This window comes from Gopherus evgoodei, chromosome 8, assembly GCF_007399415.2.
Source record: "Gopherus evgoodei ecotype Sinaloan lineage chromosome 8, rGopEvg1_v1.p, whole genome shotgun sequence".
In the NCBI taxonomy this organism is placed as follows: Eukaryota; Metazoa; Chordata; order Testudines; family Testudinidae; genus Gopherus; species Gopherus evgoodei.
The window spans coordinates 38,866,944-38,894,421 of record NC_044329.1 but is presented as its reverse complement, the minus strand read 5'-3'; the positions used below and the strand labels follow the sequence as shown (position 1 = coordinate 38,894,421).

Here is a 27,478-nt window from a genome sequence, read left to right as displayed (position 1 = left end):
AAATCCTACCATAAGGAGCTACCTAGAGTGGTAAACCAGTTCCTTAATCCTTAATTACTACAAACTGCATCAGAACTGAGTATCAAGTCGCGCAAAGAACTATCATCCAACTTCACTAAGAAGATCATGCACATTAAGAAAACCTTTTCAAGTAGCCTGGATCCACTCTACCTATATTCACCAATCAACAGACCATATGCATTCCTAGAATTCAATGCATGCACTCATCAAGAAGTTAAGGACACTCTAAAAAAGTCCCAACCCAAGACTTATGAATCAGATCCATGCCCTTCCTGCAGAGGTGTAGCGAGCGCCCTCCGTACCCTCCGACCGGAGGGGGCCCCGCAAGGATGAAGGCCCCTAAAAGTGGCAAAAAAATGTAAGGTATAACTAGGTAAGTGACATTTATTGACGCTATTGCATAATCCATGTTGGTTTTACTGACAAAACCGTGAAGTCATTATGATACATCATAATGCTATTGGCTACATCAGTTGTCTGTCGGTAAACTTCGAATTTTAGTTGGACCCATTCAAAGAATGTGTATTTGCGTTCATAATGGCGGTCGGCGGATAAATGTTATTAATTAATTGTTTAGTTTTTTATCATTTCCAACGCAGAAGTGTGCTTTGTGATGTCTAAGAGAATGTATAAGAGCAAAGCTAGTAAACGAAAGGCAGCAAAAGATGCCGAGAAGGAACTTGAGAAAATTCCAAAGTTGTCAACGTATTTTGCACTGCAATCCAACGTACAGGTACAGGCACATGAAACGGACAGTGCTAGCAGCGACGAATCGTATCCTGAAGTATCCAGAAGTGCTTCAAGTGAGGTCGAAGGTGAAGCCAGTTGTTCTACCAAACAAACTGTGACAGATATTCCAGCTGCTGCCGGGAAAGAAGTATCTGAATCTGAACCACTGACTGATGATCCAGGAGATTGGCCGTCTATAATATCGGACAGGCAAGTGTGTGACATTGTTGCACGTGGCCTACTGCAGCAGAATGAAAGTTACGAATTTCCATTTAACGAGGAAAGATGGAGGTTCACAAGTACTCATTTCTATCGAACCATGGCAAATGGCGAGAAAATAAGACGTTCATGGTTAATGTACTCAGGTCTGAAAGATGCCATTTTTTGTTTTTGTTGTAAATTATTTGGCACTGGCGACATACCGCTATGTTGTGGAACATCTGCTTGGAAAGCACTGTCAAAAAGACTTCAGCAGCATGAAACAGGCAAAGGTCATCAAGACTGTATGGTGAAATGGTTTGACCTTCGGTCAAGCATAGTAAACCGTACATCTATTGACCAACTCGAATTGCAGGCTTTTCTGAAAGAAAGAGATTTCTGGAGAAATGTTGTCAAACGCGTGGTTGATGTCGTTATTTTCTTGTCCGAAAGAAACTTGGCATTTTGAGGAAGTAATGAAAAGCTCAGCGATCCTTCGAATGGCAACTTTTTGGGACTGTTTGAATTGCTTTCAAAGTATGATACTGTCCTCAGCGAACTTTTACAGAGGATTAAGAAGGCAGAGACACATGTTCAGTACCTCAGTCCACAGATCCAAAACGAGCTGATTCAACTTGTTGCCAGTAACATTCAAGAGGCCAACATAGCGCAGCTTAAAAAAGCAAAATATTATTCAGTTATTTTGGACTGTACTCCCGACGTGTCACATGAAGAACAGATGTCTGTGGTGTTATGCTTTGTTGAATGCAACGGTGAAGATGGTGTCAATATTCGTGAAGCGTTTGTTGATTTTCTTAATGTTTATGATACAACTGGTGAGGGTTTATTGGAAGCGTTTCTTGAAAAGGCAAACAACTTAGGAATAGACATTGCTGACATGAGAGGCCAAGCTTATGATAACGGCGCAAATATGAGAGGAAAGAATAAAGGAGTTCAAGCCTGCATTCTAGAAATAAATGACCATGCCTTGTATGTACCATGTGGAGCTCACACTTGGAATCTTGTGATCTCAGACGCGGCAAAGTCATCGAAATATGCCATTGACTTTTTCGGTCTGATTAACAGAATATACGTTATCTTTTCTTCTTCACCTTCACATTGGGATATACTTCAAGAACATATGTCAATATCTGTTAAAGGGTTATCAGACACTCATTGGGAGTCAAGAATTGATGCTGTGAAGACATTGCATTATCACCTTGAAGAACTGTGCAATGCTTTGTCATCTTTGCGAGAATATGCGCTCGAAAAGAAAGATGGCAATACAGCAACAGAAGCCGGTGCACTTTTAGACCATGTTACTACGTGGCCTTTTGTGCTGACTGTGTACACGTGATATGATATACTATTTCACATCAATAAAACCAGCAAATTAATTCAGTCACCAGATGTGTCAATTGACGTACTGCAGGCAGAAGTCAGTGCTACAATGAAGTTTTTGGAAGACTATCGAAATACAGGATATAACTCTGTGGTCACAAATGCACGTGAAATAGCAGAGCATATGGGTATTGAGCAGGTATTTCCAGAAACTAGGGTGCGACGTAAGAAGAGAATGTTTGATTACGAATGTGCTCATGATTCGAGTCGTCTTTCTGCCAAAGAAAAATTCAAACGCAGTTCTTTCTTGTTCTCACTGATCAGGCCATATCTTCTGTTTCGTCGCAATTTGATCAACTCGTGGAGTGGTATAAGTTGTTTGGATTTCTGTACAACGCTAACAGCCTGAAGCAGTGTCACAGAGAAAATGAACTGGAGAATCACAGCAAAAATTTTGAAAGAAAAATGGGAGACATTGATGCCAATGAACTCATAATGGAATTGAATTGTTTTATTTATGTCATCGAGAAAGAGAGAGGACTTGTCACGGCAAACAATTTTTTAACGTACATATACAAGAACAGCCTTCAGGAGATATATCCAAATCTTTGCATTTGCATCAGAATTCTTCTGACCACAACAATTACTGTCGCTGGTGCTGAAAGGAGCTTCAGCAGAATGAAACTGATCAAGAATATCCTGCACTCAGCCATGACAGATGACAGGCTTTCTGCGCTTGCAGTTATCTCAGTCGAAAACAAGATTGCCAGATCTCTGGACTATGACGCATTGATTAACCAATTTGTGGAGAACAAGGCTCGAAAGAAGCGCTTTGCATAAATACGGAATACATGTACACTGTAGGCCTATGTATACATAATATGAACCCTGTATATTGTATAAAATAAATACTGCATTCCAGCTTCTGCATTGTAAGGGGCCCCGGACATATATTCAGAGGGGGCCACGTTCTTTGTTGCTATGGCCCTGCCTTCCTGACTTGTGAAAGAGTCATGAGCACCTGGTGCAACTCATGACAAAAATATCCAATGCCACATTCAGAGAAGTAATCTACCCTTCTTCCTTCAAACATGCAGTTGTCTAACCAACATCAAAGAATGCCACCCTGGATACATCAGTTCTATCCATCTACCACCCAACGTAAAACATCCCATTTTTGAATAAACTCACAGAATAAATACACAAAGGCCAACTACAATGTTATCTAAGTAATGTTAAAATTCTAGAACTGGCACAATCTGGATTCAGCCCAGGAGATGGAACTGAAATGGATTTAGTGGCACTGATGGATAATTTCCTTTAGTCAATGGATAAAAGGCAGACATCCGTTCTCATCCTCTTGGACAAGTAGCACTTTCTATCATCTTTGGTTGGCTAGAAGATTCCCCATCCTGGGAGAAGATGACCTGACCTCAGTTATTCTCTTGACTGGTCTACAGCTATGTGATATGACTGGCATAAATCTTCAATGCTAAGGAAATTCCACATAGTATAGAGCACAGTAGCGCATCTTCTCAGCAACACAGGATACCAGTAGCACTTCAAATCTGTCCTCTACTCTCTACCCTGGCTTCTCATACAAGAATTGAATAAAGTTCAAGATATCAGTCATATTCAAAGTGCTGTATAGCCTCAGGCCTAGGATAGCAAAAAGATTGCCTAAAGATGCAGGATGAACATCTTGGTGGACAATTTTCCTCCTCTGGCACAAAGGAACTCTTTACCATGAGGGAAAAGCTTGTCTGTATGGGATACAGAACTTTACTGGGGCTAGTCCAAGTCTTTAGGAGTAACTCCCCATCCCCCCAAACTAAGGACCCTAACAAACCTGATCACCTTTCTCTCCAAGTGTAAGGCACATTTCTTTAATTTGCCTTCTTTAACAGAGAACAAAGACAGATATAAGTCACTACTGGAAAGAGCTCAGATACTATGGAGATGAGTGCAGTATAAGAGCCTATATAAAATAGAATAGAATAGAACTATTAAGTGTTCTAAATAGGAAACATCAAAAGGAATTTTGAAAATTTCACTTATAAACCCAATCTTCAAAGGACACCACCAGGATCCAACCTAAGGCTCTGATAATTTGTTTTTGTATATGAGTCAGAGTTCACTGCATTACCACGGACCAAGGGATTTAATATAGTGACTAGTTAGCTCTCATTTCAAATATATAATTGTGACTATGCATGAGAATGTTTTCTCTAATAACAAAATTATTACATCATCTATAACCTCCTTTATAAACATTGAATCAAACCATTAAATGTTTCAACGCCCAACGGTAATACACAAACAACAAAAATTATAGACATTATTGCATATTATAATGATGCCATATATGCTAGTTTCATAATTCTGCATTTCTGACATTTAAATAATAATAATAATAATAATAATAATAATAATAATAATAATAGATATGAGTGGTTTAAAAATGGATTAATCTTCTTAAAGCTGAGAGGTATATCTTCACCAAACAAGTAAATAATTTACAAATAATTAAAAAGTAATGATTATGACCCAACTCAGCAAAGTACCTGTTTCAATAGGGTTATTCACTAGTTTACATTTATACAGGTGTCTTAAGGTGCATGCTGAATGGATGCTTATATAACGTGCTGTATAAAAAAATGTCCATAACTTTCAAACGTGAGAGGCCAGACTATTGGGAACATGTATATCAATAGGGAAACAAAATTAAAAGAACATGAGATAAATTATAGGACAAAACTATGAATGTACTTGTGATTAAATTATATTATGGAAAAAATAAGGTAGCTCTTTTTCTACGTTAAATTTAAGAGGTTCATGGTCTTCAAATCAAACTGTCTTCCAACAAAATTGAAGTACTATATACACTGAAATTTCTGTACTATCCCAAGTAGGTAACAGATATATGAAGATACAGGAAGAGAATCTACTTTCAAACAAACATTAAAAGAGAAACATATATTGTGCCACTTAAAAAGAAAAGGCAGATGATTGAAAATTAATGTATCAAAAGTCACACATATCCTAATGCCCCAAGAGCCATCGTTTGCAACACAGAAGACACAGTTCGCTATTGACTTCAGTGGGGCCTGGAATTACCTCCTTTCTTTCTCCCACAAACGAACATAAAACATCATTTCCCCCTCATTAGACATTTCCCGAGAAATTAACATTATATACTTTCGACCCACAGAACGAAGACACAATAACCTTAGCTCACCTGAACAGAGGTCCGATCCCCGTTACTAATACTTACATCCTCAATAACTAGAATAGGATCCTTTATCTCACAAGTTTGCTCACTACTCACAATATTTGAATAGTTTGATTTGGGAAAGTTGAATTGGCTTCTTCTGGAGTCCGTGGTAAGAGAAACCTCATGTGAGTAGGAGTGAAGAAAAGCTCTGACTCCATCGAGCCCCACAAACTGCGAGACGGGAACTCCACTGAAAGTCACACTCGAGGAGTCAAACAGCTGCGAGTTTCTCCACCGGCGGAGCCTCAGGGCCACTAACACTATGAGAAAGGTAAAGAACAAGCAGGAAACGGAAGCCACAGCGATCACCAAATACAAGGTGAGGCTGGACTGGGGGTCTACAGGAGCTGAGAGGCTGCTTAAATCGGAGAGGATTTCGGGGATGCTGTTAGCCACCACCACCGTGACAGTGGCCGTGGCAGAGAGAGGGGGCTGCCCGTTGTCCTTCACTAAAACCACCAGACGTTGCTTGAGCGCATTTTTGTCGAGAAAGGAGCGCGCCGTCCTGATCTCGCCGCTGTGGAGTCCCACAGAGAAGAGCCCCGGCTCTGTAGCCTTCAGCAGCTGGTAGGAGAGCCAGGCGTTCTGCCCGGAGTCTGCATCCACCGCCACCACCTTAGTGACCAGGTAACCCGGCTCGGAGGAGCGAGGGGCCAACTCCACTCCCGTGGAGCCGTCGGTGGGAAAGGAGGGGTGTAAGATGTGCGGGCTGTTGTCATTCTGATCCAGTATAAAGAGAGTGACGGAGACATTACTGCTGAGAGGTGGGGAACCCCCATCCTGAGCCTGCACTTGGAACCGAATCTCCCGGAACTGTTCGTAATCGAAGGAGCGCAGAGCGTAGAGAGCCCCAGTCTCGGAGTTAATGGAGATGGAGGAAGAGAGCGGAGCTTCCTGGATCTGAGTTCCAGTAATGGAGTAAGTGATTCGGCAGTTGTCCTCCAAGTCGTAGTCATGTGCCGTAAGGGAGAAAACGGAGGCTCCTCTCGGGTTATTCTCAGTGACGTAGGCGATGTAGGAAGTTTTATCGAAGATAGGGGCGTTGTCGTTCCTGTCTAAAATCCGGAGTTGGATAGTGGTGGCTGTAGAAAGAGGAGGAGTCCCATTGTCCGTGGCGGTCACTGTGATGTTGTACGCTGCCACCTGCTCCCTGTCCAGGGTTCGGTCTGTCACCAGACTGTAATAATTATCCAACGATTTCCTCAGCTGAAAGGGGAGGTTGCTGGCTACGGAGCACGTGACCTTCCCGTTCTCTTCGGAATCTAGATCTTGCACATTTAAAAGGGCGATCACAGTCCCAGGGGGAGAGTCCTCAGGGATCGAGTTGAGGACTGATGTGATCGTCAGTTCTGGAGCGTTGTCATTCACATCGCTAACAAGGATCACAATTTTGGATCTGTCGAAAAGGCCTCCTCCGTCATGGGCTTGCACCTCGATTTCATATATTGAGGATTCCTCAAAATCCAAGTTCCCCACGACTGTTACTTCTCCCGTCCTAGAATCCAAATGGAATATTTGGGAAGCTTTCTCCACGATTGATCTGAATGAGTATTTTAACTCTTTGTTGACTCCTTCATCCGGATCAGTGGCTTTTACTGATACCACCGTGGAACCTTTCGGCACATTTTCCAAAACGCTCGCTGTATAGATAGCTTCAGTGAAAACTGGCGCGTTGTCATTTGCATCAAGAACAATAACGCGGATCTGCGCAGTGCCCGACCTGACTGGATCTCCCCCGTCAGTGGCTGTGAGGATTAGATCATGAACAGCTTGTTCTTCCCGGTCTAGAGACTTTTCCAGCACCAATTCGGCATATTTCACATAATCGGTTATAGTTTGCACATCCAGAGAAAAATGTGTATTATTGCTCAGTTGATATATCTGGATAGAATTAATTCCCACATCTGGATCCTGCGACTGCTGCAGGGAAATCCGGGTCCCTGCAGCTGTTGTCTCGCTGATTTTTAACTCTAATTTATCTGATTGGAAGCCTGGAGCATTGTCATTAATATCTGTGATTTCAACTTCAACTGGAAAAAGCTTCGCTTTATCCTCACGAAGAACTTCAAACTTTATCAAACATATCTCTATCCGGCCACAGATCTCCTCTCTGTCTATTCTATCTGTGGTGTATAAATGGCCACTCTTCAAATTCAAAGCAAAATACTGACTCCTACCTCTGGCAACAATGCGGACACCGCGGTCTGAGAGCTCTTTTAGTTCAAGTCCCAAATCCTTTGCTATATTCCCCACGAAAGAGCCTTTGTGCGTTTCCTCTGGAATCGAATAGCGAATCTGCCCAGAAACCGCCTCCCAAACGGTAACCATTAAAAAACAAAACAGGACTCGCCGTTTGCAGTCCCGGAGATTTTGTATATCCTCCATTTTTCTCCGGATGTATACAGTGCTCTGATTCCCAGTCAGGTGTGTATTTTTCTTTTAGCCGCAGTTCTTTGTTTTCGCAATCACTGATGTTAAAATTAAGACTGTTTCATAGATATTTATCTGTAAAATCCCGCTGAGTAAGTGTGACTCTGATCTCTGTGTTCTGTGCCGTGTAGCTGCGGGCGGGGCTGGATGGATCTCTCTTCCCATTTCTTTGCCGGATTGGTGAACAGCGACGCTCAGAGTCTCAACCAATAACTGCATTTTTTTTAAATCCAACACCTTTCTGTTAATCTTTTCCCACGACTATTTATTTATAGTTACTTCCTCTATTTAAAATGTATACACTTACCAATACGCCTATTTGAATTTTACATGGAATTACGTTAAGTAAATAGTCCTAGAGAGAAATTATTTAAGTAGAGTTCGTTGTGCTAAAGGAACACAGGTGTACTATTTATTTCCCAGACAAGAGGGTGATATCACAGTTGTATTTGCCGGAATAAAATACAGCTCCGTGTATAAATTTGTTAGGGTCTCACAAAGATATTCTAATGGAAAAATACTGTATATGTTTACACATAGCAGTGCGACTTATATATTCAGAAGATAAGAGTGTTTCTCACTCCTCTTAAAACAGAGACTTCCTCCTTCATGATGTCATAGACTGATCATTGCTGCACGTTGAGGGATATTTTAAATCCCAACAATTAATTTTCAGTAAACACAATTATTAACGAGGAATGAGGACAGAATACCAGTTGTATATCATCATCTGTCATGGGAAAATAGACAGTTACTAAAATTGCACTGGCTAATATCCCGTAGTTATTGTGGTACAACACGAAGTAAGGTGGTATGATATTCCTGATGTTTACTCGTTTGCGGTGACCTAATTTATACCCAGCGTGGTTATGTTTTCTGTCTACTAATGCAGAATCACCAGCAGAAGGGGAAAGAGGTTTAGAGAGTTCTATACAGAAAAAAGAGAGAAAATTATAGGCCAATATCTCCTGGACTCCCGCAGAATTAACAACTATATGTAAGTATATCCAGGCAATGCTTTACATTTAATTTTTAGTTTAGTTTAACTTTTCTATTGGAAGAATATTTGGTTTTGTATATGACATACTTCTGTGCTACTTACTTATTTTTAATGAAATTGGAAAACACAGACAACGACACGTATGTCCTTCATTACATCATTTGGAAGTAACAATTGGCTCCGCGTTCTGTTACACACTTTGCTTTGAAACGATATTGAAGTTCCCTGCCAACTATGGACTGTAGCATATTGGTGGTAAATGGAATTTTTTGAATGTCAAATGTTATAATCCTTCGAATATGCTACAAGATGTATATTAGCAACGCGCAATAGTACCAGAACTTTGGACGTAGGGCTGCACAATTCAATAGGCACTAACCACCGGTTGGTACCAAACATTTACAGTACTACACCGAAGAGAAACAACGCACAAATATAAAAATAGAATTAATCGAAAAATCTTTTAGTTCACATTATAATACATTTTAATGAATATCATTTTTTATTGTCTGAATAATTTAATTAAAAATCAGAGAAGAGACACCATAACTAACGTGATACTGCAAAAACTCACCTTGAGAAGAGTTTCGGACCCGGATTTGGGTGCTTCAGAACCACAATTATTCACAAGTAAAATCCCAGAGTTGTCATTGCAAAAGATATTCTCAGTTGTAATGTTCTGGTCACTACTTTTAAGCAAGTTAAATCCATTTTGCCCGCAGTCTGCAGCCAAACACAAATTATAGGAATACGGCAAGGTCCCGTCTGTGTAATCTGGTAGGAATCTGGGATCAGCCTTGGAATAAAGAGCAGGCCCGACATGCTGAAGAATAGAGCCTTTTGAATTTCTAACTTTCATGGTTATCACCACTATAATTGTAATTAGAAATAAAAATGAGATCAGGGCTAAAGCCAACACCAAGTAAAACTGTAAATCAGACTGAAGTGTCGAGTCACCCGATTGGTCGCTCATTTCCAGAAGAGTCTCTTGGAAGTTCTCGGCAAACACCAGGTTGAGAGTCGCTGTGGCTGACAGAGGCGGCTGCCCGTTGTCCTTCACCAGGGTGACCAGCCTGTGCTTCACAGCATCTCTGTCCGCAAAGGCGCGGGCTATCCGGATCTCCCCGGTGTGCTGCCCCATGCTGAACAGCGTCGGTTCCGTGGCCTGGAGCAGATGGTAGGAGAGCCAGGCATTGTGTCCCGAGTCAGCATCCACCGCCACCACCTTCGTCACCAGATAACCTGCCTCGGCCGAGCGAGGGACCATCTCGAACAAGGCGGAGCCATCGGCTCCTAGGAAGGGGTACAGGATGCGAGGGACATTATCATTCTGATCCAGAATAAACACCCTGACGGTGACATTGCTGCTGAGAGGCGGGGACCCGCCGTCTTGGGCCTTCATTTGCACTTCAAACTCCCGGAATTGCTCGTAGTCGAAGGAGCGCTGGGCATAGATAGCTCCGGTCTGGGAGTTAATGGAGATGTAGGAGGACAGAGGCACTTCCTGCAGGTTGCTGCTCAGGATGGAGTAAGTGACTCGGGCGTTCCGGTCCAGATCCCGGTCTGAGGCTTTTATACTGAAAATAGAGGCCCCCGAGGGATTGTTCTCTGACACATAGGCGGTGTAGGAAGGTTTCTCAAAGACCGGGGCGTTGTCATTGATATCGGAGATCTGTAATAGGATGGTTTTCTGGGTGGAGAGCCGGGGAGAGCCTTTGTCTGTGGCTGTGATTGTGATATTGTACTCCGGGGTCCTTTCCCTGTCCAAGGGGCTGTCTGTGAGGAGTTTGTAGTAATTATTAGAGGAGGATATTATTTTGAATGGCAAATTATCTTGAATGCGACAGGTGACTTCTCCATTTCCTCCATCGTCTCGGTCACGTGCTTTCATCAGAGCTATCACTGTCCCGGGCACTGAGTCTTCGGGAACTGGACTATACACGGAGGTGAGTGTCATTTCGGGAGTATTGTCGTTCTCATCCAGAATTTCTATATGAACTTTGCAGTGGTCAGTGAGACCTCCCCCATCCCTCGCTTCTACACCCATTATATAATTATTTGCTTCTTCAAAATCCACAAATCCTTTTGTTGTGATTATTCCGTTACCAGAATCTAAACTAAACAGATGTCGTGAACTCTGCGGTATGTTGCTGAAATAATATGTTATTTTGCCATATGAACCTTCATCTTCATCAGTGGCTTTAACCTGGAGCACTAAAGAGCCATTTGGGAGATTTTCCTTCAGGCTGACTTTGTAGATCTCTTCAGTGAATACAGGGGGGTTGTCATTAGCGTCAGTAACAGTTATTTTAATCTGAGCTGTTCCAGTTCTCACTGAATCTCCCCCATCCACAGCCGTCAGGATCAAGTGATGGGAACTCTGCTTCTCTCGATCCAAAGGTTTCTCTAACACCAGTTCCGCCTGCTTTTTACCATCTGGATTTTCCTTCAGTTTCAAGGTAAAATACCGATTTGGACTGAGTTGGTAACCCCGCAGTGAATTGGCTCCAACATCGGGATCTTGCGCAGGTTCTAGAGGAAATCGCGCGCCAGGTTGTGCTAATTCATTAATTTCTAAATCCATATTATTTTTAGTAAACCGCGGTGCATTATCATTCATGTCCTGGATTGCGACATTCACGTGGAAAACATTCAAAGGGTTTTCAACCACAACTTCTAAATTTAGGAAACAACTCGGTGATTTCCCGCATATCTCCTCCCTGTCTATCCTGTTGTTCACATAGAGATTGCCATTTTCCCCATTCACACTGAAGTGTGGCTTTTCCGAATTGACACGCAGCTTTCGCTGAGGCAGCTCTCTGCCATTTAACCCCAAATCCTTAGCGAGATTCCCCACAAGGGAACCTTTGGCCATTTCCTCAGGAATGGAGTAACGAATCTGCTCCGAGACCGCCCGGCAGAACAAAGAGAATAAGAAGGAAAACAACAGTACTTGCCGTGTAACTGCCCGGCCCGGCTCTCTGTGTCTGGTTTCCATATCAGGCACTCTCGGCTCTGTTTTCCTTGCCTCTTTTATTTTGAATCGATTCTCCGTTCCAAATTTCCCTCGGCTTGTAAGAATCATCGGGGTCGGTAATGAACTATAAATGAAATATATTCCCCTGCTAGATTATAGCAAGCCGAGAGGATTTGTTTTTTCCGCGACACTGTGTCTTGCTGCTGCGTTTCTTCAGAGATCTGCAGTGTAATAATGCAATCGCTTTGCAAGAGGCTCCGTCCAATAGGACCTCGGCTGCAGCCCTGCCTCCGCATTGGCCAACAGCGGCACCCTGAGTCTTAGTGAGGGAACTGCAGGCGAAATGCTCACATCCGGAGACGGAAATACACAAGATCCCGCAATATCACTAAGCATAAGTTCTTTCATAAACTATTTGTTGAGAGTTAAAAAATCATCAAGATCTGAGAAGTGGAGACTCCGCAAACCAGGTCAGTTTATAATGAACCAACTCCGAAGGTAAGATTCTCATCGGAATGTTGCAAATTTAGTTTTCCTTTCAAGAGTACAACCGACTTCTTTACCCTCTTGATTTAAAATACAGCATGTGTCTGTTTGGTGTAATAATATGCCATTGCATGCATTTTCTGCCTTATAAGTAATTTCAGGTGAGGCAGTTTAGTTCCCTCATATCCTCATTCGGTTAGATTATTTGTAAATTTCTGTTGTTGCCATGGGCGATAACATGATTTTCGTCACTAGAGAGCAGAGAACGTTAATTATGTTGGAGGCTGAATATGGAATGTATTAAATAAATTCAAAGTATGGTTCTCTGAAGATGGAACTATCTTACTTCAAACCCTTTGTTCACGGCTAGATGTACTCATTCTTATTTTAATTCTAAAATTATCTCCCGGTATGTGTGTGAACGAGGCCTGGGACGTAAGGTATAATCCTGTTCTCAGAGAGATGAACGGTAAATATTTTATTGCTTCGGTGGTGTCAGGATTTCTCCCTGGAGAAACAGTTCCCTTCCCAGCTCCGACACAAAACTCCTAGGCAGGGGCTGAGTTTTCGTAAAGGCGGGGAGGGGGAACGAGGCCCCGCCCCCTACTTTGCCCACGAGGCCCCGCCCCGGCCTAGCCGGATCACGGAGCCCTGGCCCCTCCACCTTGCTGAGGGTGGGAGGGCCGAGAGCATCCCCCGATGCCCTGTCTCCGTCTCGCGGGACTCCTGCTCACTGCAGGTGGAAGGTCCGCGCTGGCTCCCCACAACTGCTCGCGCGGTTCTTACTCCTACCCGGCTCCGGCTTCCCGCCTGGCCTAGGATGCCGAAGAGCCACCCGGGCAGCTGTGGGGAGCCGAGGACCATCCATCTGTCTTGGGCGGGGACATGGGCTGCTCTCGGCTCCCCCGGCCCGGGTAGGTGGAGGATCCCCGGCTCCGTTTCCCCAGGCAGCTGTTGTCTGGGCCAGCTCCCGCTTCTGTTCCGAGCAGCTTGACGGGGAGCGAGACCTCAGGGGGAAGAGGAGGGGCAGGGGTCCGCGCCCGGGCGAAAAAAGTGGACGGATCCGGAGGGCCATGGTCCGTAGGTCCCTGCTGTTCCAGCGCGGCAGCGCCCCTGCTACATGCAACATTTGGAAAATTAATTAGAAAATTTGGAGCCTTCAAGTTAGGTACCTAAATCCATACTGAAGAGCCTAAATAAGTGTATTGATTGTCAGCGACACTGAGCAGCTTCAGCTGCTGCTCACTTTATTGGGGATCTGTGAGTCCCCACCTATATTATAGCAAGCCGAGAGGATTGGAAAAGGAATATGAAGCCTTTTACATAATTGACTAAATATTGATTCACATGCCTAATAACAATGTTTGGTATGCATCTGACGAAGTGGGTATTCACCCAGGAAAGCTCATGCTCCAAAATGTCTGTTAGTCTATAAGATGCCACAGGATTCCTTGCTGCTTTAACAATGTTTGAACATTTTGATTTAACCTATCTGTGCCTGAGCTTTCTCGTTGCTAATTTGGGAATAATATAATTTTCCTAATTCACAGGATTGTTGTGGGACTAAATTAATTCATTGTTTGTAGTTTACTGTGAGCATGATCCAAGGACCACTGAAATCAATAAAAATAAGAATCCCACTGACTTCAATAGGTTTTTGGATCAAGCCCCTTAAAATGCTTGCATGGAAGGGAGTAGATAAGTGTGAAGTATCACAGAGATGATCTGATGAGAACAGACCAATATAGAGAGTACAAAAATTATGAGATAACTAAAAATAAGAGATTTTACTTTTTTTTCTTATAGGCATTCCATATTATAATCCAAGTCAGATACCAAAGAGTACATTTCCTTATGAACAAAACAAACAGTTATCAATAGAAATATTACTCCAAATATGAAACATTTTATGGAACTGTGAAAATATTGACATAACATTATTCTTCAAAAATATCAGTCGGTGAAGGGACACAGTGCAGGTCTTCAATAAATTTCTTTAGTTAGTTGTCAGAATCCATTGCAATACCTCACACCAAAGCATTTCATCTAGTGACTAAACACATATATGATGTCAGAGAATGACTGTCCCTAAAGAAACTACTAGAAAGATGTGTGAGAAACTTTTCTGTATTCTTATTAATAATTATTAGAAAGTGAATATATAGCCCGCTGAAGAAACTTTTAATCAAACATTAAAATGTGCTTAGGCCTAACAGGAAGACATGAACAAAAACATATAGAAATTAATCTGATATGTTAAAATGATAGGATTTATTATGCTAGCTCCATAATTCTGTATTTATTATATTTACAGTATATATATCAGTATGGGCTAGATAATGCTATGTATGGGATTGAATTAAATTTGTAGATTGAATATTAAAGTAGATTATTTCTTTTAAAGTTGAGAGGTCCTCTAATCTGTGAGTCTTCTTTAAACATCCACATTTTATTTGAAAATGTAGAATTTTAAACATGGTAAAAGCATTTTTGTGTGTTAAAATTCAAATAAGCAGGGAAAATTTCACAAGAGAGGAAAAAATATTCTCCTAATCCAAACAAATAACAAACATTATTCCATAAAGCCACAAAATTGATAGATACTTGTGTAATTTACAGATGAAGAATACATATTTTAAAATACATATAAACTGCTGGAGATGATAACCGTCACACAGCCTTCTCTATTATGTGTGAAAGCACAAAGAATGTTATCAAATCAATGACTAGAGGTCCTCAAATGACCTGCCAGTCAGAAATGGAATGGCAATAATGGCCCATGTCAGGGCCAAACCTTCAAATAGGCCCATTGCTTCAATTTGTGCAGCTCAACATTGAGGGCCTATATAATGCAAAGTGTGATTACCTCAAATGATCCTGCAGATTCAAAACATCTGTGTCCTTGAGGTACAAGAAACACATCTGGAGAGTGAAGGCCAGTGATAGAAGATCAATAGAGTCCACATATCTGCATGCCATCACCCTACATATAGACTTATGATGTACATAAAATATGACCTTAAAGATTCCATGAAAGTCCTACCTATTATGAACCCCTACTCAATCACCATCAAGAATGGCTATCTAACAGTCATTAACTTATACAAGCCACTATCAATGGAATGGTCATATCCAGTTTTACGAACACCAAGCCATCCTACCATCTATGTAGGTGATTTCAATAGCCACCATAGCCTGTGGGGCTATACAAGGACAACCATGCTGGAGCACATCCTGGGCTTTCACTGAAGACCAGCACCTCCACTCCAATGCCAACTACTGTGGCATGTTCAGATCAGCTGGATGGAGGCAATGCTATACTCCTGACATTTTTTTTGTGTCACGTGACATCTGTGGTCACACAATACCATTGAAAAGGCCAATTCTCAATGACTTTGCCAAGAGCAAACACAGCCCAGTCATGGTTTGCATAGGCCTACAATTTTCACTCATTCAATCCTTCCTGCAATTGCCCTGGAATCTACAGTCTCCTGACTAGCCCAGCTATGTGGTGATTGTAGGAGGCTCAATAAACCAGATTCCATTATATTCAGCTAATTACCACCACTTTGTAGGCCTACTAATATTAGCTGCCAAATGAGCATTGCATGGGGCTTAATAAAATCATTAATTCCTTGTTGGACAGAAGAGAGCGAGGCACTCTTCCATAAATATCAAGCTCACAAAAGCCCCAGGAGGGAGGTTACTAGTGGAGTTCCTCAGGGATTGGTCTTGGGACCAATCCTATTTAACATTTTTATTACTTACCTTGGCACAAAAAGTGGGAATGTGCTAATAAATTTTGTGGATGACACAAAGTTGGGAGGTATTGGCAACACAGAGGAGGACCAGAATATCATACGAGAAGATCTGGACAACCTTGAAAACTGGAGTAATAAAAAAAATAGGATGAAATTTAATAGTGTGACGTACAAGATAGGGACTTAGGGGCTAACATCAAGAATTTTTTGCTATAAGCTGGGGACTTATCAGTTGGAAGTAACAGACGAGGAGAAAGACCAGGATATGTTGGTTGATCACAGGAGGTGTGTGAGCCAGACACATGATGCAGCCATGAAAAAGGTTAATGCAGTCCTAGGATGCATCAGGCAAGATATTTTGAGTAGAGATAGGGAAGTGTTAGTACCATTATACAAGACACTGGTGACACCTCATCTGGAATCCTGTGTGCAATTCTGATATCCCATGTTTAAGAACAGTTTGAATTCATCTCTCTCATGTTTATGAAAGATGAATTCCAACTAGAACAGGTGCAGAGAAGGGCTACTAGGATGATACAATAAATGGAAAACCTACCTTATGAAAGGAGACTGAAAGAGCTTGGCTTGTGTAGACTAACCAAAAGAAGGCTGAGGGGAGATATGATTGCTCTCTAGAAATACATCAGGGAGCGAGAGGAGTTATTTAAGTTAAGCAACAGTGTGAACGCAAAATTCTTCTCTGTGTGTGATACTGGCAGACCAGGTACCATCTCATTCCAAGGCCCCTAGATCTAAACTGAACACTGAGTCATACATAATTGAAAACCAGACTGGCTTACCTGTGTGTTAGCATTGTTAAAATAGAAGTTAAATTTATAAGAATGTGTTTAGTGCTTAGACTTTATGAAATGCTTGTAGGATGCTGCACATATTAATCTCACTTATAACATCTGTACCCCATGTTATAAGGTTATATTGAGTGTTGTACTGTAATCCTCTGTAACTGTAACTCACCAAACAGGAAAGAAGCATTAACTAATGTGAAATGCTGACTTCCACAGAAGGTGTTAGGTCCTGCCCTCAAGAAGAACCACTGAAACCAAATTAGGTATTGTAAAACATCAAATACTTCATTAATTGCACTCCTCTCTCCACTTCCCCATGAAGAGGAGACATGAGCATGAACTCATCCCATCAGCTTGAACTCTGAGAGAAAGAGAATAAAAATCCCAGACAAGAAGAAAATGGATCTCTATGCTACTTGCACTTTGGAGAGGTCAGAATTTCTAAGCATAAGCAAGGGACCCCCAGTTGCTTAGCCTGAGTTAGCCCTAGAGGAAATATAGGGTTTGCATATTACAATAGCTTGTACTACCTTTTGGAGCCTGATTGTTATGCTCTTCATCCACTACAGACAGCTTGACAGTGTGACATTTGGAAAGATGCTTAGGCCAAAATTTTCTGACTTAGATGTAAATCCATCATTATAAATACAAATAAGTGATGCTAGCAAACCATGTGCCAATTGATGCAAGGTCCCCAAGTCGAACACTGACAAATACATAACTGGAATCAGTGTGGCTCATGTGTGTGTCAGTATTGTTAAAAAAAGTATTAGAATGATAAGAATGTGTTTAGTTTTTAGAATTTCTTCTTCTTTTGTATGGCTGGTGTAGAGCATCAAATACAATTTCACCTGAAGTTGATTGAGCCAAATGACTACATCAGGAGTAGCAGAATTTATTGAATGCTTGTGAGTTGCTGCATGCTTGATCTCACTTATAACATCTGTATCCCATATTGTAAGGTAATATTTAAGTGGTAGTCATGTGAGCCTCTATGACTGTGTAAATCATCATTCAGGAAAGAGACATTAATTAATGTGAACGGCTGATCTTAACACCCTTCCTAAAAGAAAAAGGTCTATCAATATCAAACAGACTATAGAGAGATATTACAACTGGAATTTTCCTACCTACCATCAAAAAGAGCACACTGTTGTTGTTCTGTCTCCTTCCCCTGAAGATGTGCCATGAAGTGGCCTCCTCCCATCAGCTGAGTTTGCAGTTTAGAGCACAGGACAGGAGGTGGACAAAGACCCCAAACAAAAGGAACTAGCTGCTTGGAGTGTGGGGAGGAAGTGTTTCTATGCATAAGCAAGAGATTCCAAAGCTGCTTAGCATGGATTAGCCCTAAAGGACATATAGAGTTGCTGATTATATAAGATTCATTTACCTTTTGAAATTTAAGATTATAACTCATCTTGTATATATGTTTACCTGATTTACCTTTGTAAATAAACCAATTTCCTTTTCCAAACAGTCTGCCCTGAGGTTGGTACTCACACTCTTGAATCACTGCAGACAGCGTTACAGCTTAATTTTGAGAGATTTTGAGACTCTGTAGCTCCCATTGATGTCATTAGGATTTGTGGAGCTCAGAACGTACCAAATGAGGCCCCCCACTTAATGCCTAAATACAGGTTTATGTGTTTAGAAGTTTGAAAAGCTCAATCTCAGTCTGTGTCTCAGCTTCCTCACCTGTCAAATATGTAGAATATACATTTCCTACCTCTCAGGATTGTTGGGAATCTTAATTAAATAATTATTATCTGTAATGCACTATGAGATCCCTGGTTAGAAGGCACTATATAAGCTGTTATGTGATGTATATGATGATGTTCTTATTCACATATTATGTTGTTCTTAATGACAGCAGTTCAACATACAAGGAATCAGAAGCTTTAAGGTAACTCATGATTAAGATAATATTTGAATCCCAAGTAAGCAGTGTTATAGCCTTGGTTTCAAACAAACAAATAATTTCATAATTATTTACTCATCAGGTTTTATTTTCATTGCTTTTATTTTAATAACTACTTATGCTAAACAATCTGTTCTACCTTGTATTTAGCTGTGACACTCTGAGTACATTTCTCAGACTGGAAGAAGAGTTCTGTGTAAGCTCGAAAGCTTGTCTCTCTCACCAACAAAAGTTGATCCAATGAAAGATAGTTCCTCATCCTCTTTGTCAGTCTCACATTCTTGGACCAAGAACTCTACAACAGTGGTTCTCAAAGCCGGTCTGCTGCTTGTTCAGGGAAAGCCCCTGGCGGGCGGGGACAGTTTATTTACCTGCCGCATCCACAGGTTCTGGTAATCGCGGCTCTCACTGGCCGTGGTTCGCTGCTCCAGGCCAATGGGGGCTGTGGGAAGGGCGCCAGCACATCCCTCAGCCCCCTCTGCTTCCTGCAACCCCCATTGGCCTGGAGTGGCGAACTGCGGCCAGCGGGAGCCGATTGGCCGAACCTGCAGATGTGGCAGGTAAAATTGGCCTGGCCCCCTAGAGGCTTTCCCTGAGCAAGTGGCAGACCGGCTTTGAGAATCACTGCTCTACAACATTGCATACATAAAGTTAAATTGTCATTTTCAAATGAAAGATACCTACATTGAAATATACATAAATATAACTACATCTATATAACTGTTTATAAACAGATAAACACAACTTTATTTCTTTTTACTTCCACATAAATCCTTCATTTTTCTTCTCATTTGATATGATTCTAGAGACAATCAGAATATCTTCATTCCAAGTACAAAGATCTAAAGATGCTAGGTCAGCCTCTATATGGAAAATTAAAAAATTGTCTTTTCTAAACATTAAAAACAGGTGCCAGAATTTATCTCTAATTAAAATAAAAGCAATGACAATAAAACCTGATGAGTAGATCTTCACCCACAACATTTAACTTGCAAAGGCCAGAATATTGGAAACAAGACAACTGGAAAGAACTTCATATTAATTAATCAGCATAATTCTGCACTAACATAATTCTAGATTACAACAATAAAAACAAATTGAAGTCATATGACAGTGGAATTAAATTAACTGTGTGAGAAAAATTATTGTTGTCCCTTCAGTGGGGTAGGTTTGAAGCTCAACATCTCATCAATGTGCCTTCCACTAACCTTAGTATTTTACATACTCAGAAATATCTGTATATTTCTAACTTCCCAAACTGAGTCTCAAGAAATCTTAAAAAGATAATGTTATTTAAAACAAATATTCAATAAAGAGTAATTTCATTTAAAATAATAAAGGAAAAGGATGTTTGTGCCATTGTGAAACAAATGGTGTATATCTCACAAGTAAGATCCTACCAAATTCACAGCTGTGAAAAACACATCATGGACTATGAAATATGGTCTCCTCCTGTGAAATCTGGTCTTTTGTGTGCTTTTACCCTATATACTGATTTCATGGGGGAGAAATTGGGGGTCCTGACCCAAAAGGGAATTGTAGAGGGGCTTGCGGTATTGTCACTCTTACTTCTGCACTGCCTTCAGAGCTGGGCCACTGGAGAGCAGCAGCTGTTAGCAAGTAATGCCCTGCCAGCAGCAGCACAGAAGTAAGGGTGGCACCCTTATTTCTGCGCTGCTGCCTTCAGAGATGGGTGGCCAGAGAGTGGCAGCTACGGAATGAGGGCCCAATTCTGCAGACAGCAGTGCAGAAGTAAGCATAGCAATACCACACCATGACATCCTTACTTCTGTGCTGCTGCTGGTGGCCGCTCTGCCTTCAGAGCTGGGCTGCCGGCCAGCAGCCACCATTCTCCAGCTGCACAGCTCTGAAGGCAGCGCTGTCAGCAGCAGCACAGAAGCAAGGGTAGCAGTACTACAACTCCCCCTACAATAATCTTGTGACCTCTCTGCCCCACAACTCCTTTTTTGGTCAGGACCCCTACTATTACAACACCTTTAAATTTCAGATTTAAATAGCTGAAATCATGAAATTTACTATTTTAAAAATCCTATGACCCTGAAATTGACTAAAATGGACCATGAATTTGGTACCGCCCTATTCGTAAGTAATCAAGACACAGTAATACCCTCCTCCCATAGAGCAAGCCATATGTACACTGCATTTTCTCAGTCACAGAGGGCTTGATACTACACTTATTGAAGTCAATGGCAGAACTCTCACTAACCTCAATAATGCAAATTCAGTCCTCTTTAATCCATACTTTTCAACTAATTGCACAGTCCACGAGGAAGACTAAACTTATATATCATAAACTGATAGCAAAAATACCGATTATGTTAGCTCACCTGAATGGAGGTCTGATCCCCGTTACTAATGTTTAAATCTTCAGTAACTAGAATAGGATCCTTTATCATATACGTCTGATCACTGGTCCGAATATTTGAATAGTTTGATTTGGTAACGTTGAACTGGCTCTTTCTGGAGTCTGTGGTGAGAGAAACCTCATGTGAGTAGGAGTGAAGAAAAGCTCTGACTCCATCGAGCCCCACAAACTGCGACACGGGAACGCCACTGAAAGTCACGCTCGAGGAGTCAAACAGCTGCGAGTTTCTCCACCGGCAGAGCCTCAGGGCCACTAACACTATGAGAAAGGTAAAGAACAAGCAGGAAACGGAAGCCACAGCGATCACCAAATACAAGGTGAGGCTGGACTGGGGGTCTACAGGAGCTGAGAGGCTGCTTAAATCGGAGAGGATTTCGGGGATGCTGTCAGCCACCACCACCGTGACAGTAGCCGTGGCAGAGAGAGGGGGCTGCCCGTTGTCCTTCACTAAAACCACCAGACTTTGCTTGAGCGCATCTTTGTCGAGAAAGGAGCGCGCCGTCCTGATCTCGCCGCTGTGGAGTCCCACAGAGAAGAGCCCCGGCTCTGTAGCCTTCAGCAGCTGGTAGGAGAGCCAGGCGTTCTGCCCGGAGTCTGCATCCACCGCCACCACCTTAGTGACCAGATAACCCGGCTCGGAGGAGCGAGGGGCCAACTCCACTCCGGTGGAGCCATCGGTGGGAAAGGAGGGGTATAAGATGTGCGGGCTGTTGTCATTCTGATCCAGTAGAAAGAGAGTGACGGAGACATTACTGCTGAGAGGTGGGGAACCCCCATCCTGAGCCTGCACTTGGAACCGAATCTCCCGGAACTGTTCGTAATCGAAGGAGCGCAGAGCGTAGAGAGTCCCAGTCTCGGAGTTAATGGAGATGGAGGAGAGCTGCGCTTCATCCATATGTCCTTCATTAATGGAGTAGGTGACTCGGGCGTTCTCCTCCAAGTCTGAATCATTCGCTTTCAGAGAACAAAGGGAAGCTCCTCTGGGATTGTTCTCTGTGATGTACAAAGTGTAAGATGTCTGGTTGAAGATAGGAGCGTTGTCATTTATGTCTGAAAGCTGTACTAAAATTGTTGCTGTTGAGGATAAAGGAGGGGTCCCTCGGTCTGTGGCTGTGATAGTTACACTGTAATTCGAGATACGCTCCCTGTCCAGTCTTGTGTCAGTCACCAAACTGTAGTAATTGCCAAATGACTTCTGTAACCGGAATGGAAGGTTGGCTGGTATGGAGCACGTGACCTCACCATTCTGGCCAGAATCTTCGTCTCGCAAATTTAATATCGAGATTACTGTTCCGGGGGGAGAATCTTCAGAGACTGAGTTGAACAGGGAAGTGATTGCAATTTTCGGGGTATTATCATTGACATCAACAACCATTATCAGAACTTTGCACCTGGTGGAGAGATCTCCAATATCTTTTGCCTCCACTTCCATTTCATATAATGCAGCTTCCTCGTAGTCCAGGTCACCTATCGTTGATATTTCTCCTGTCCTAGGGTGAAGCTGGAATATCTGAGACGCCTTTTCTGTAATTTTTCTAAATGAAAAGGTCACCTCAGAATTCTGTCCTTCATCACGGTCAGTGGCGTGTATTGTAATTATCAAGGATCCTCGAGGCGCGTTTTCCAAAACACTCACTTTATAGACCGGCTGAGTAAAAAGAGGGGCATTGTCATTGACATCCACAACCAGAACACTGATCTGAGCAATGGCAGATCTGACTGGATCTCCCCCGTCAGCTGCCGTGAGAGTTAATTTATGAACAGTCTGCGTTTCCCGGTCCAGAGACTTTTCCAGCACTAGTTCTGCATATTTAACACCATCAGATCCAGTTTGCACATCCAAAGAGAAGTGTTTGTTATTACTCAGTTGATAGCTCTGGATGGAATTAATTCCCACATCTGGATCCTGCGCCTCCTGCAGGGAAATACGGGTCCCTGCAGGGGTAATCTCACTAATTTTTAACTCGATCGCCTTCGCTTGGAAGATGGGAGTATTGTCATTAATATCTGTGATTTCAATTTCAACTGCGATAAGCTTCACTTTATCCTCAATAAGAACCTCAAAAATTAAGAGACACTTCTCGATCCGGCCACAGATTTGCTCTCTGTCTATCCTTTCTGTGGTGATTAAATGGCCGCTCTTAAGATTCAAAGTAAAATACTGAGTCCTACCTGTGGAAACAATGCGGACTCCGTGATGTGTTAGCTCCTTTATATCCAGTCCCAGATCCTTTGCGATATTCCCCACAATGGAGCCTTTCTGCATTTCCTCGGGAATCGAATAGCGAATTTGCCCAGAAACCGCCTCCCAAACGGTAGCCAACATAAAGTACAACTGGACTCTCTTTTTGCAGACCCGGAACCTTTGTGTATCCGCCATTTCTCTTCCGATGGGTATGAAACCCCGATTCCCGGGTCACGGCAGAGAGTATTTTCTCTTATCTTTAGTCCTTCGTTTCCGCAGCCACTGATGTTTTAACGAAGACTGTTTTATATAAAATTCCTGCAGCCATGTTCCCTTTCCAATCCCTCGGAGTGAGTGTGGACGGCCATCGAAGTTAATGGCCTCCGGGACGTATCCCACAGTGCTCTAGTGGCCGCTCTACACAGGTAAAAGTACTCTTCTGCTGGCCAGGTAAACAGGAAAAGCCCCGGGAACTTTGAAATTCCATTTCCTGCTTGCACAGCGTGGAGCTCTCAGCAGCAGAGAGAACGATGCAGTCTCCTGAAAATAGGAAAAGAGCTCCAGCATGGAGCACACAGGAGTTACAGGATCTGATAGCTGTATGGGGAGAAGAGTCGGTGCTTTCAGAACTGCGCTCGAGCAGAAGAAATGAGAAAACCTTTGAAAAAATTTCTAATGCCATGCGGGAGAGGGGACATACCAGGGACTCGTTACAGTGCCAGTGAAAGTGAAAGAGCTCAGACAGGCGTATCAGAAGACCAAAGCAGCAAAGGGCAGGTCAGGCTCTGCCCCCAAAACGTGCCGGTTCTACGACGAGCTTAACGCAATATTGGGGAACAGCGCAACGACGAACCCCCCCTTGTCTGTTGATTCGGAGGTGGGCGTCGTGATTCCTGCAACTACGGAAGATTTATTTGATGGCGATGATCAGGATGATGAGGACCAAGAGGAGGAGGCTCCAGCAGAGAGCACAGAGCATTTTATCCCCCCAAACAGCCAGGATCTTTTCCTCACCCTTACTGAGGTTCCCTGCCAGCCATCTCAAGGCAGTACTCCAGAAAATGAAGCTGAGGGACCGTCCTCTGGTGAGTGTAATTTTTTTTACCTTTCCTAAAACACTGACCCATGAGGTGGTTTTTAGAAAAGTCTCCATCCTGCTTGTTGGGGGAACGCGAGAGCAAACCGGGGAAGGAGAGTAGCTTCGCCGCGGTTTGCTCTCCCGTTCCCCGAACCACCCAGCAAACCGCAGGCAAGGAGACCTGCTTGTTCGGGGAACGCGAGAGCAAAGCAGGGAAGGAGAGCAGCCTCGCCGCGGTTTGCTCTCCCGTTCCCCGAACCACCCAGCAAACCGCAGGCAAGGAGACCTGCTTGTTCGGGGAATGCGAGAGCAAAGCAGGGAAGGAGAGCAGCCTCGCCGCGGTTTGCTCTCCCGTTCCCCGAACCACCCAGCAAACCGCAGGCAAGGAGACCTGCTTGTTCGGGGAACGCGAGAGCAAAGCAGGGAAGGACAGTAGCTTGATTACCAGTACAATCTACTACAGGGATTACTAGCCATTATTAACTTCCCATTTTCTCCGGACAAGGTCTGTGTGCTTCCCTGACCTGCGTCTGAGCAGAACTCTCTGTCCTCAGCCACAAGGAATAAGCATTAAAGGAATCCTAAGGTGACCTTGTGGTAAAGTAAAATGTTCAAGGTTCGGTAACAGGCACAGGTCAGTGAGGAGAAAGACTGTATGAATGGTTGTGTGAAATGTGTCTCATGATTGTTTTATCACTCTTTCCAAACCCCACCCCCCACACACAGCTGCACATTTCTCCAGCCTCCCTCTCGCTTCTCATCCACGTGGGGGGGGGTATCATAAGAAGACTGAGGAAAAGGAGGACGCGTGAGGACATGTTCACCGAAATTATGGCAGTGACCCGTACAGAGAGAGCTCAGCAGGGAGACTGGAAGCAATTGGTCGCAAAGTACAGGGAGGCTGCCAGTCAACGCGAAGACAGGAGGGACCAACGCGAAGACAGGAGGGACGCCAAAAATGATGTCAGGTGGCAGGAAGATCAGCGCTGGCGAGCAGCAACTCTGGATCTTCTTCGTGATCAGACTGACATCCTCCGTGATATGCTGCAAGAGCTCCGTGGTTTCAGAATGCCCCTACAGCCCGTGTATAACCTCCCTCAGTACTCACCCTGTCCCACACCTTCCAGAACCAGGCGTGTAAGAACGCGTGGGGGAAGGCTCTCTACACCAGCCCCCTCCACTGCTGCGGACACTCCAACCAGAAGGCTTTCATTAGATTGAAAAGCCCTTTGTGTCCTGTTTTTTCCCTCCTCTAATGATCCAAACTTCTCCCATGGCACCTTTGCCTATTTTTACTCTCAGGTCATGCTATTAAGGAAGTGTGACTGTAGTTTGGTAATGAACTGAAGCAAGCAGCTTTGGAAAGCTGCACGGAAGCTAGTTATCAGCATCAGGATTTGACAATTGGGGATATGGGTAATAAAGGGAAAACAAAGAAAGCAGCCATACCGTACCCTGGTCCATGAGAATTCTTGTTCTGTCTACTCTGATGCACTTTCTTCTTTCAAACCTCCCTCCCCCTTCCTCCAAACCTCCCTCGCTCCGTCCCCCATAGAACGCTGAGTTATGAAATTTCAAGCACAGTATTGTAACAACAAGCATGATGCTTGATTGATGAAAGGATCTGATTTTAAATAAAGAACACAATTCTTGTAACACATAGTAGTAACTTTATTTTCAATAAAAAAGCAGTTAAGGAAGGTTGCAGGTCCTGTGCCTAGCAGCAGACGGAAGCAGCTAATGGTGGAGGTAGGTAATAATTGGGAAATACAGAATTATTTTTTTTCCAATGGACAGCTCTCGCAAGTAACCTAAGCAAGCAATTGAGGAATGCTGCAGGCAAAGTATCTTGCAGCAGCAACACCGCATAGACGGGGAGGGCAGCAATCAATTGAAAGGAAAATCAGCAGTCAAACTGTACCCTGGCCCATGAGGAAGCTACTTTTCAGTGCTTCTCTGATGCGCACAGCATCCTGGTGAGATCTTCTAATTGCCCTGGTGTCCGGCTGCGCATAATCAGCGGCCAGGTGGTTTACCTCAGTCTCCCACCCCGCTATAAAGGCCTCCCCCTTGCTCTCACAGAGATTGTGGAGCACACAGCAAGCAGCAATGACAAAGGGGATATTGGTTTGGCTAAGATCTGAGCGAGTGAGAAGCGTTCGCCATCTCGCCTTAAGCCTGCCAAATGCACATTCTACCACCATTCTGCACTTGCTCAGCCTGTAATTAAACAACTCCTGAGCACTGTCAAGGCTGCCTGTGTATGGCTTCATTAGCCAGGGCATCAAGGGGTAGGCTGGGTCCCCAAGGATAACTATAGGCATTTGGACATCTCCAACTGTTATTCTCTGATCAGGGAAGTAGGTCCCTTGCTGCAGCCGTTTAAACAGTGTAGTGCTCCTGAAGACACGTGCGTCGTGAACCCTTCCTGGCCATCCCACGTGGATGTTGGTGAAACGTCCCTTGTGATCCACCAGGGCTTGCAGAACCATCGAAAAGTACCCCTTGCGGTTAATGTACTGGGCACCCTGGTGTTCCGGTGCCAAAATAGGGATGTGGGTTCCATCTATGGCCCCCCCACAGTTAGGGAATCCCATTGCAGCAAAGCCATCCACAATGGCCTGCACGTTTCCCAGAGTCACAACCTTTCGAAGCAGCAGCTTAATGATTGCTTTGGATACTTCCAGCACAGCAGCCCCCACAGTAGATTTGCCCACTCCAAATTGATTCCCGACTGACCGGTAGCTGTCTGGCGTTGCAAGCTTCCATATGGCTATTGCCACTCGCTTTTCCACTGTGAGGGCTGGTCTCATCCTGGTATTATGCCGCTTCAGGACAGGAGAAAGCGAGTCACAAAGTTCAAAGAAAGTGCTCTTACGCATGCGAAA

At 43.3% G+C, this 27,478-nt stretch overlaps 3 protein-coding genes across 3 annotated transcripts; all 3 read right to left on the bottom strand.

The window, feature by feature from the left end:
- Positions 1-5,518: 5,518 nt before the first annotated feature.
- LOC115656674 (protocadherin gamma-A12-like) lies at positions 5,519-8,109 on the bottom strand. Its single transcript, XM_030573716.1, has one exon. It carries the CDS (start codon positions 7,946-7,948, stop codon positions 5,519-5,521), a length of 2,430 nt encoding a protein of 809 aa, XP_030429576.1. The 5' UTR covers positions 7,949-8,109.
- A 1,413-nt stretch (positions 8,110-9,522) lies between these two features.
- LOC115656184 (protocadherin gamma-B5-like) lies at positions 9,523-12,078 on the bottom strand. The gene has a single exon (XM_030572586.1). It carries the CDS (start codon positions 12,076-12,078, stop codon positions 9,523-9,525), a length of 2,556 nt encoding a protein of 851 aa, XP_030428446.1.
- A 9,202-nt stretch (positions 12,079-21,280) lies between these two features.
- Positions 21,281-23,845, bottom strand: LOC115656676 (protocadherin gamma-A6-like). Its single transcript, XM_030573718.1, has one exon. It carries the CDS (start codon positions 23,705-23,707, stop codon positions 21,281-21,283), a length of 2,427 nt encoding a protein of 808 aa, XP_030429578.1. The 5' UTR covers positions 23,708-23,845.
- Positions 23,846-27,478: the final 3,633 nt, after the last annotated feature.

Bases quoted from the DNA above. Each gene is read 5' to 3' on its own strand.
- LOC115656674 (XM_030573716.1), bottom strand. From the start codon at position 7,948: ATGGAGGATATACAAAATCTCCGGGACTGCAAACGGCGAGTCCTGTTT.
- LOC115656184 (XM_030572586.1), bottom strand. From the start codon at position 12,078: ATGATTCTTACAAGCCGAGGGAAATTTGGAACGGAGAATCGATTCAAA.
- LOC115656676 (XM_030573718.1), bottom strand. From the start codon at position 23,707: ATGGCGGATACACAAAGGTTCCGGGTCTGCAAAAAGAGAGTCCAGTTG.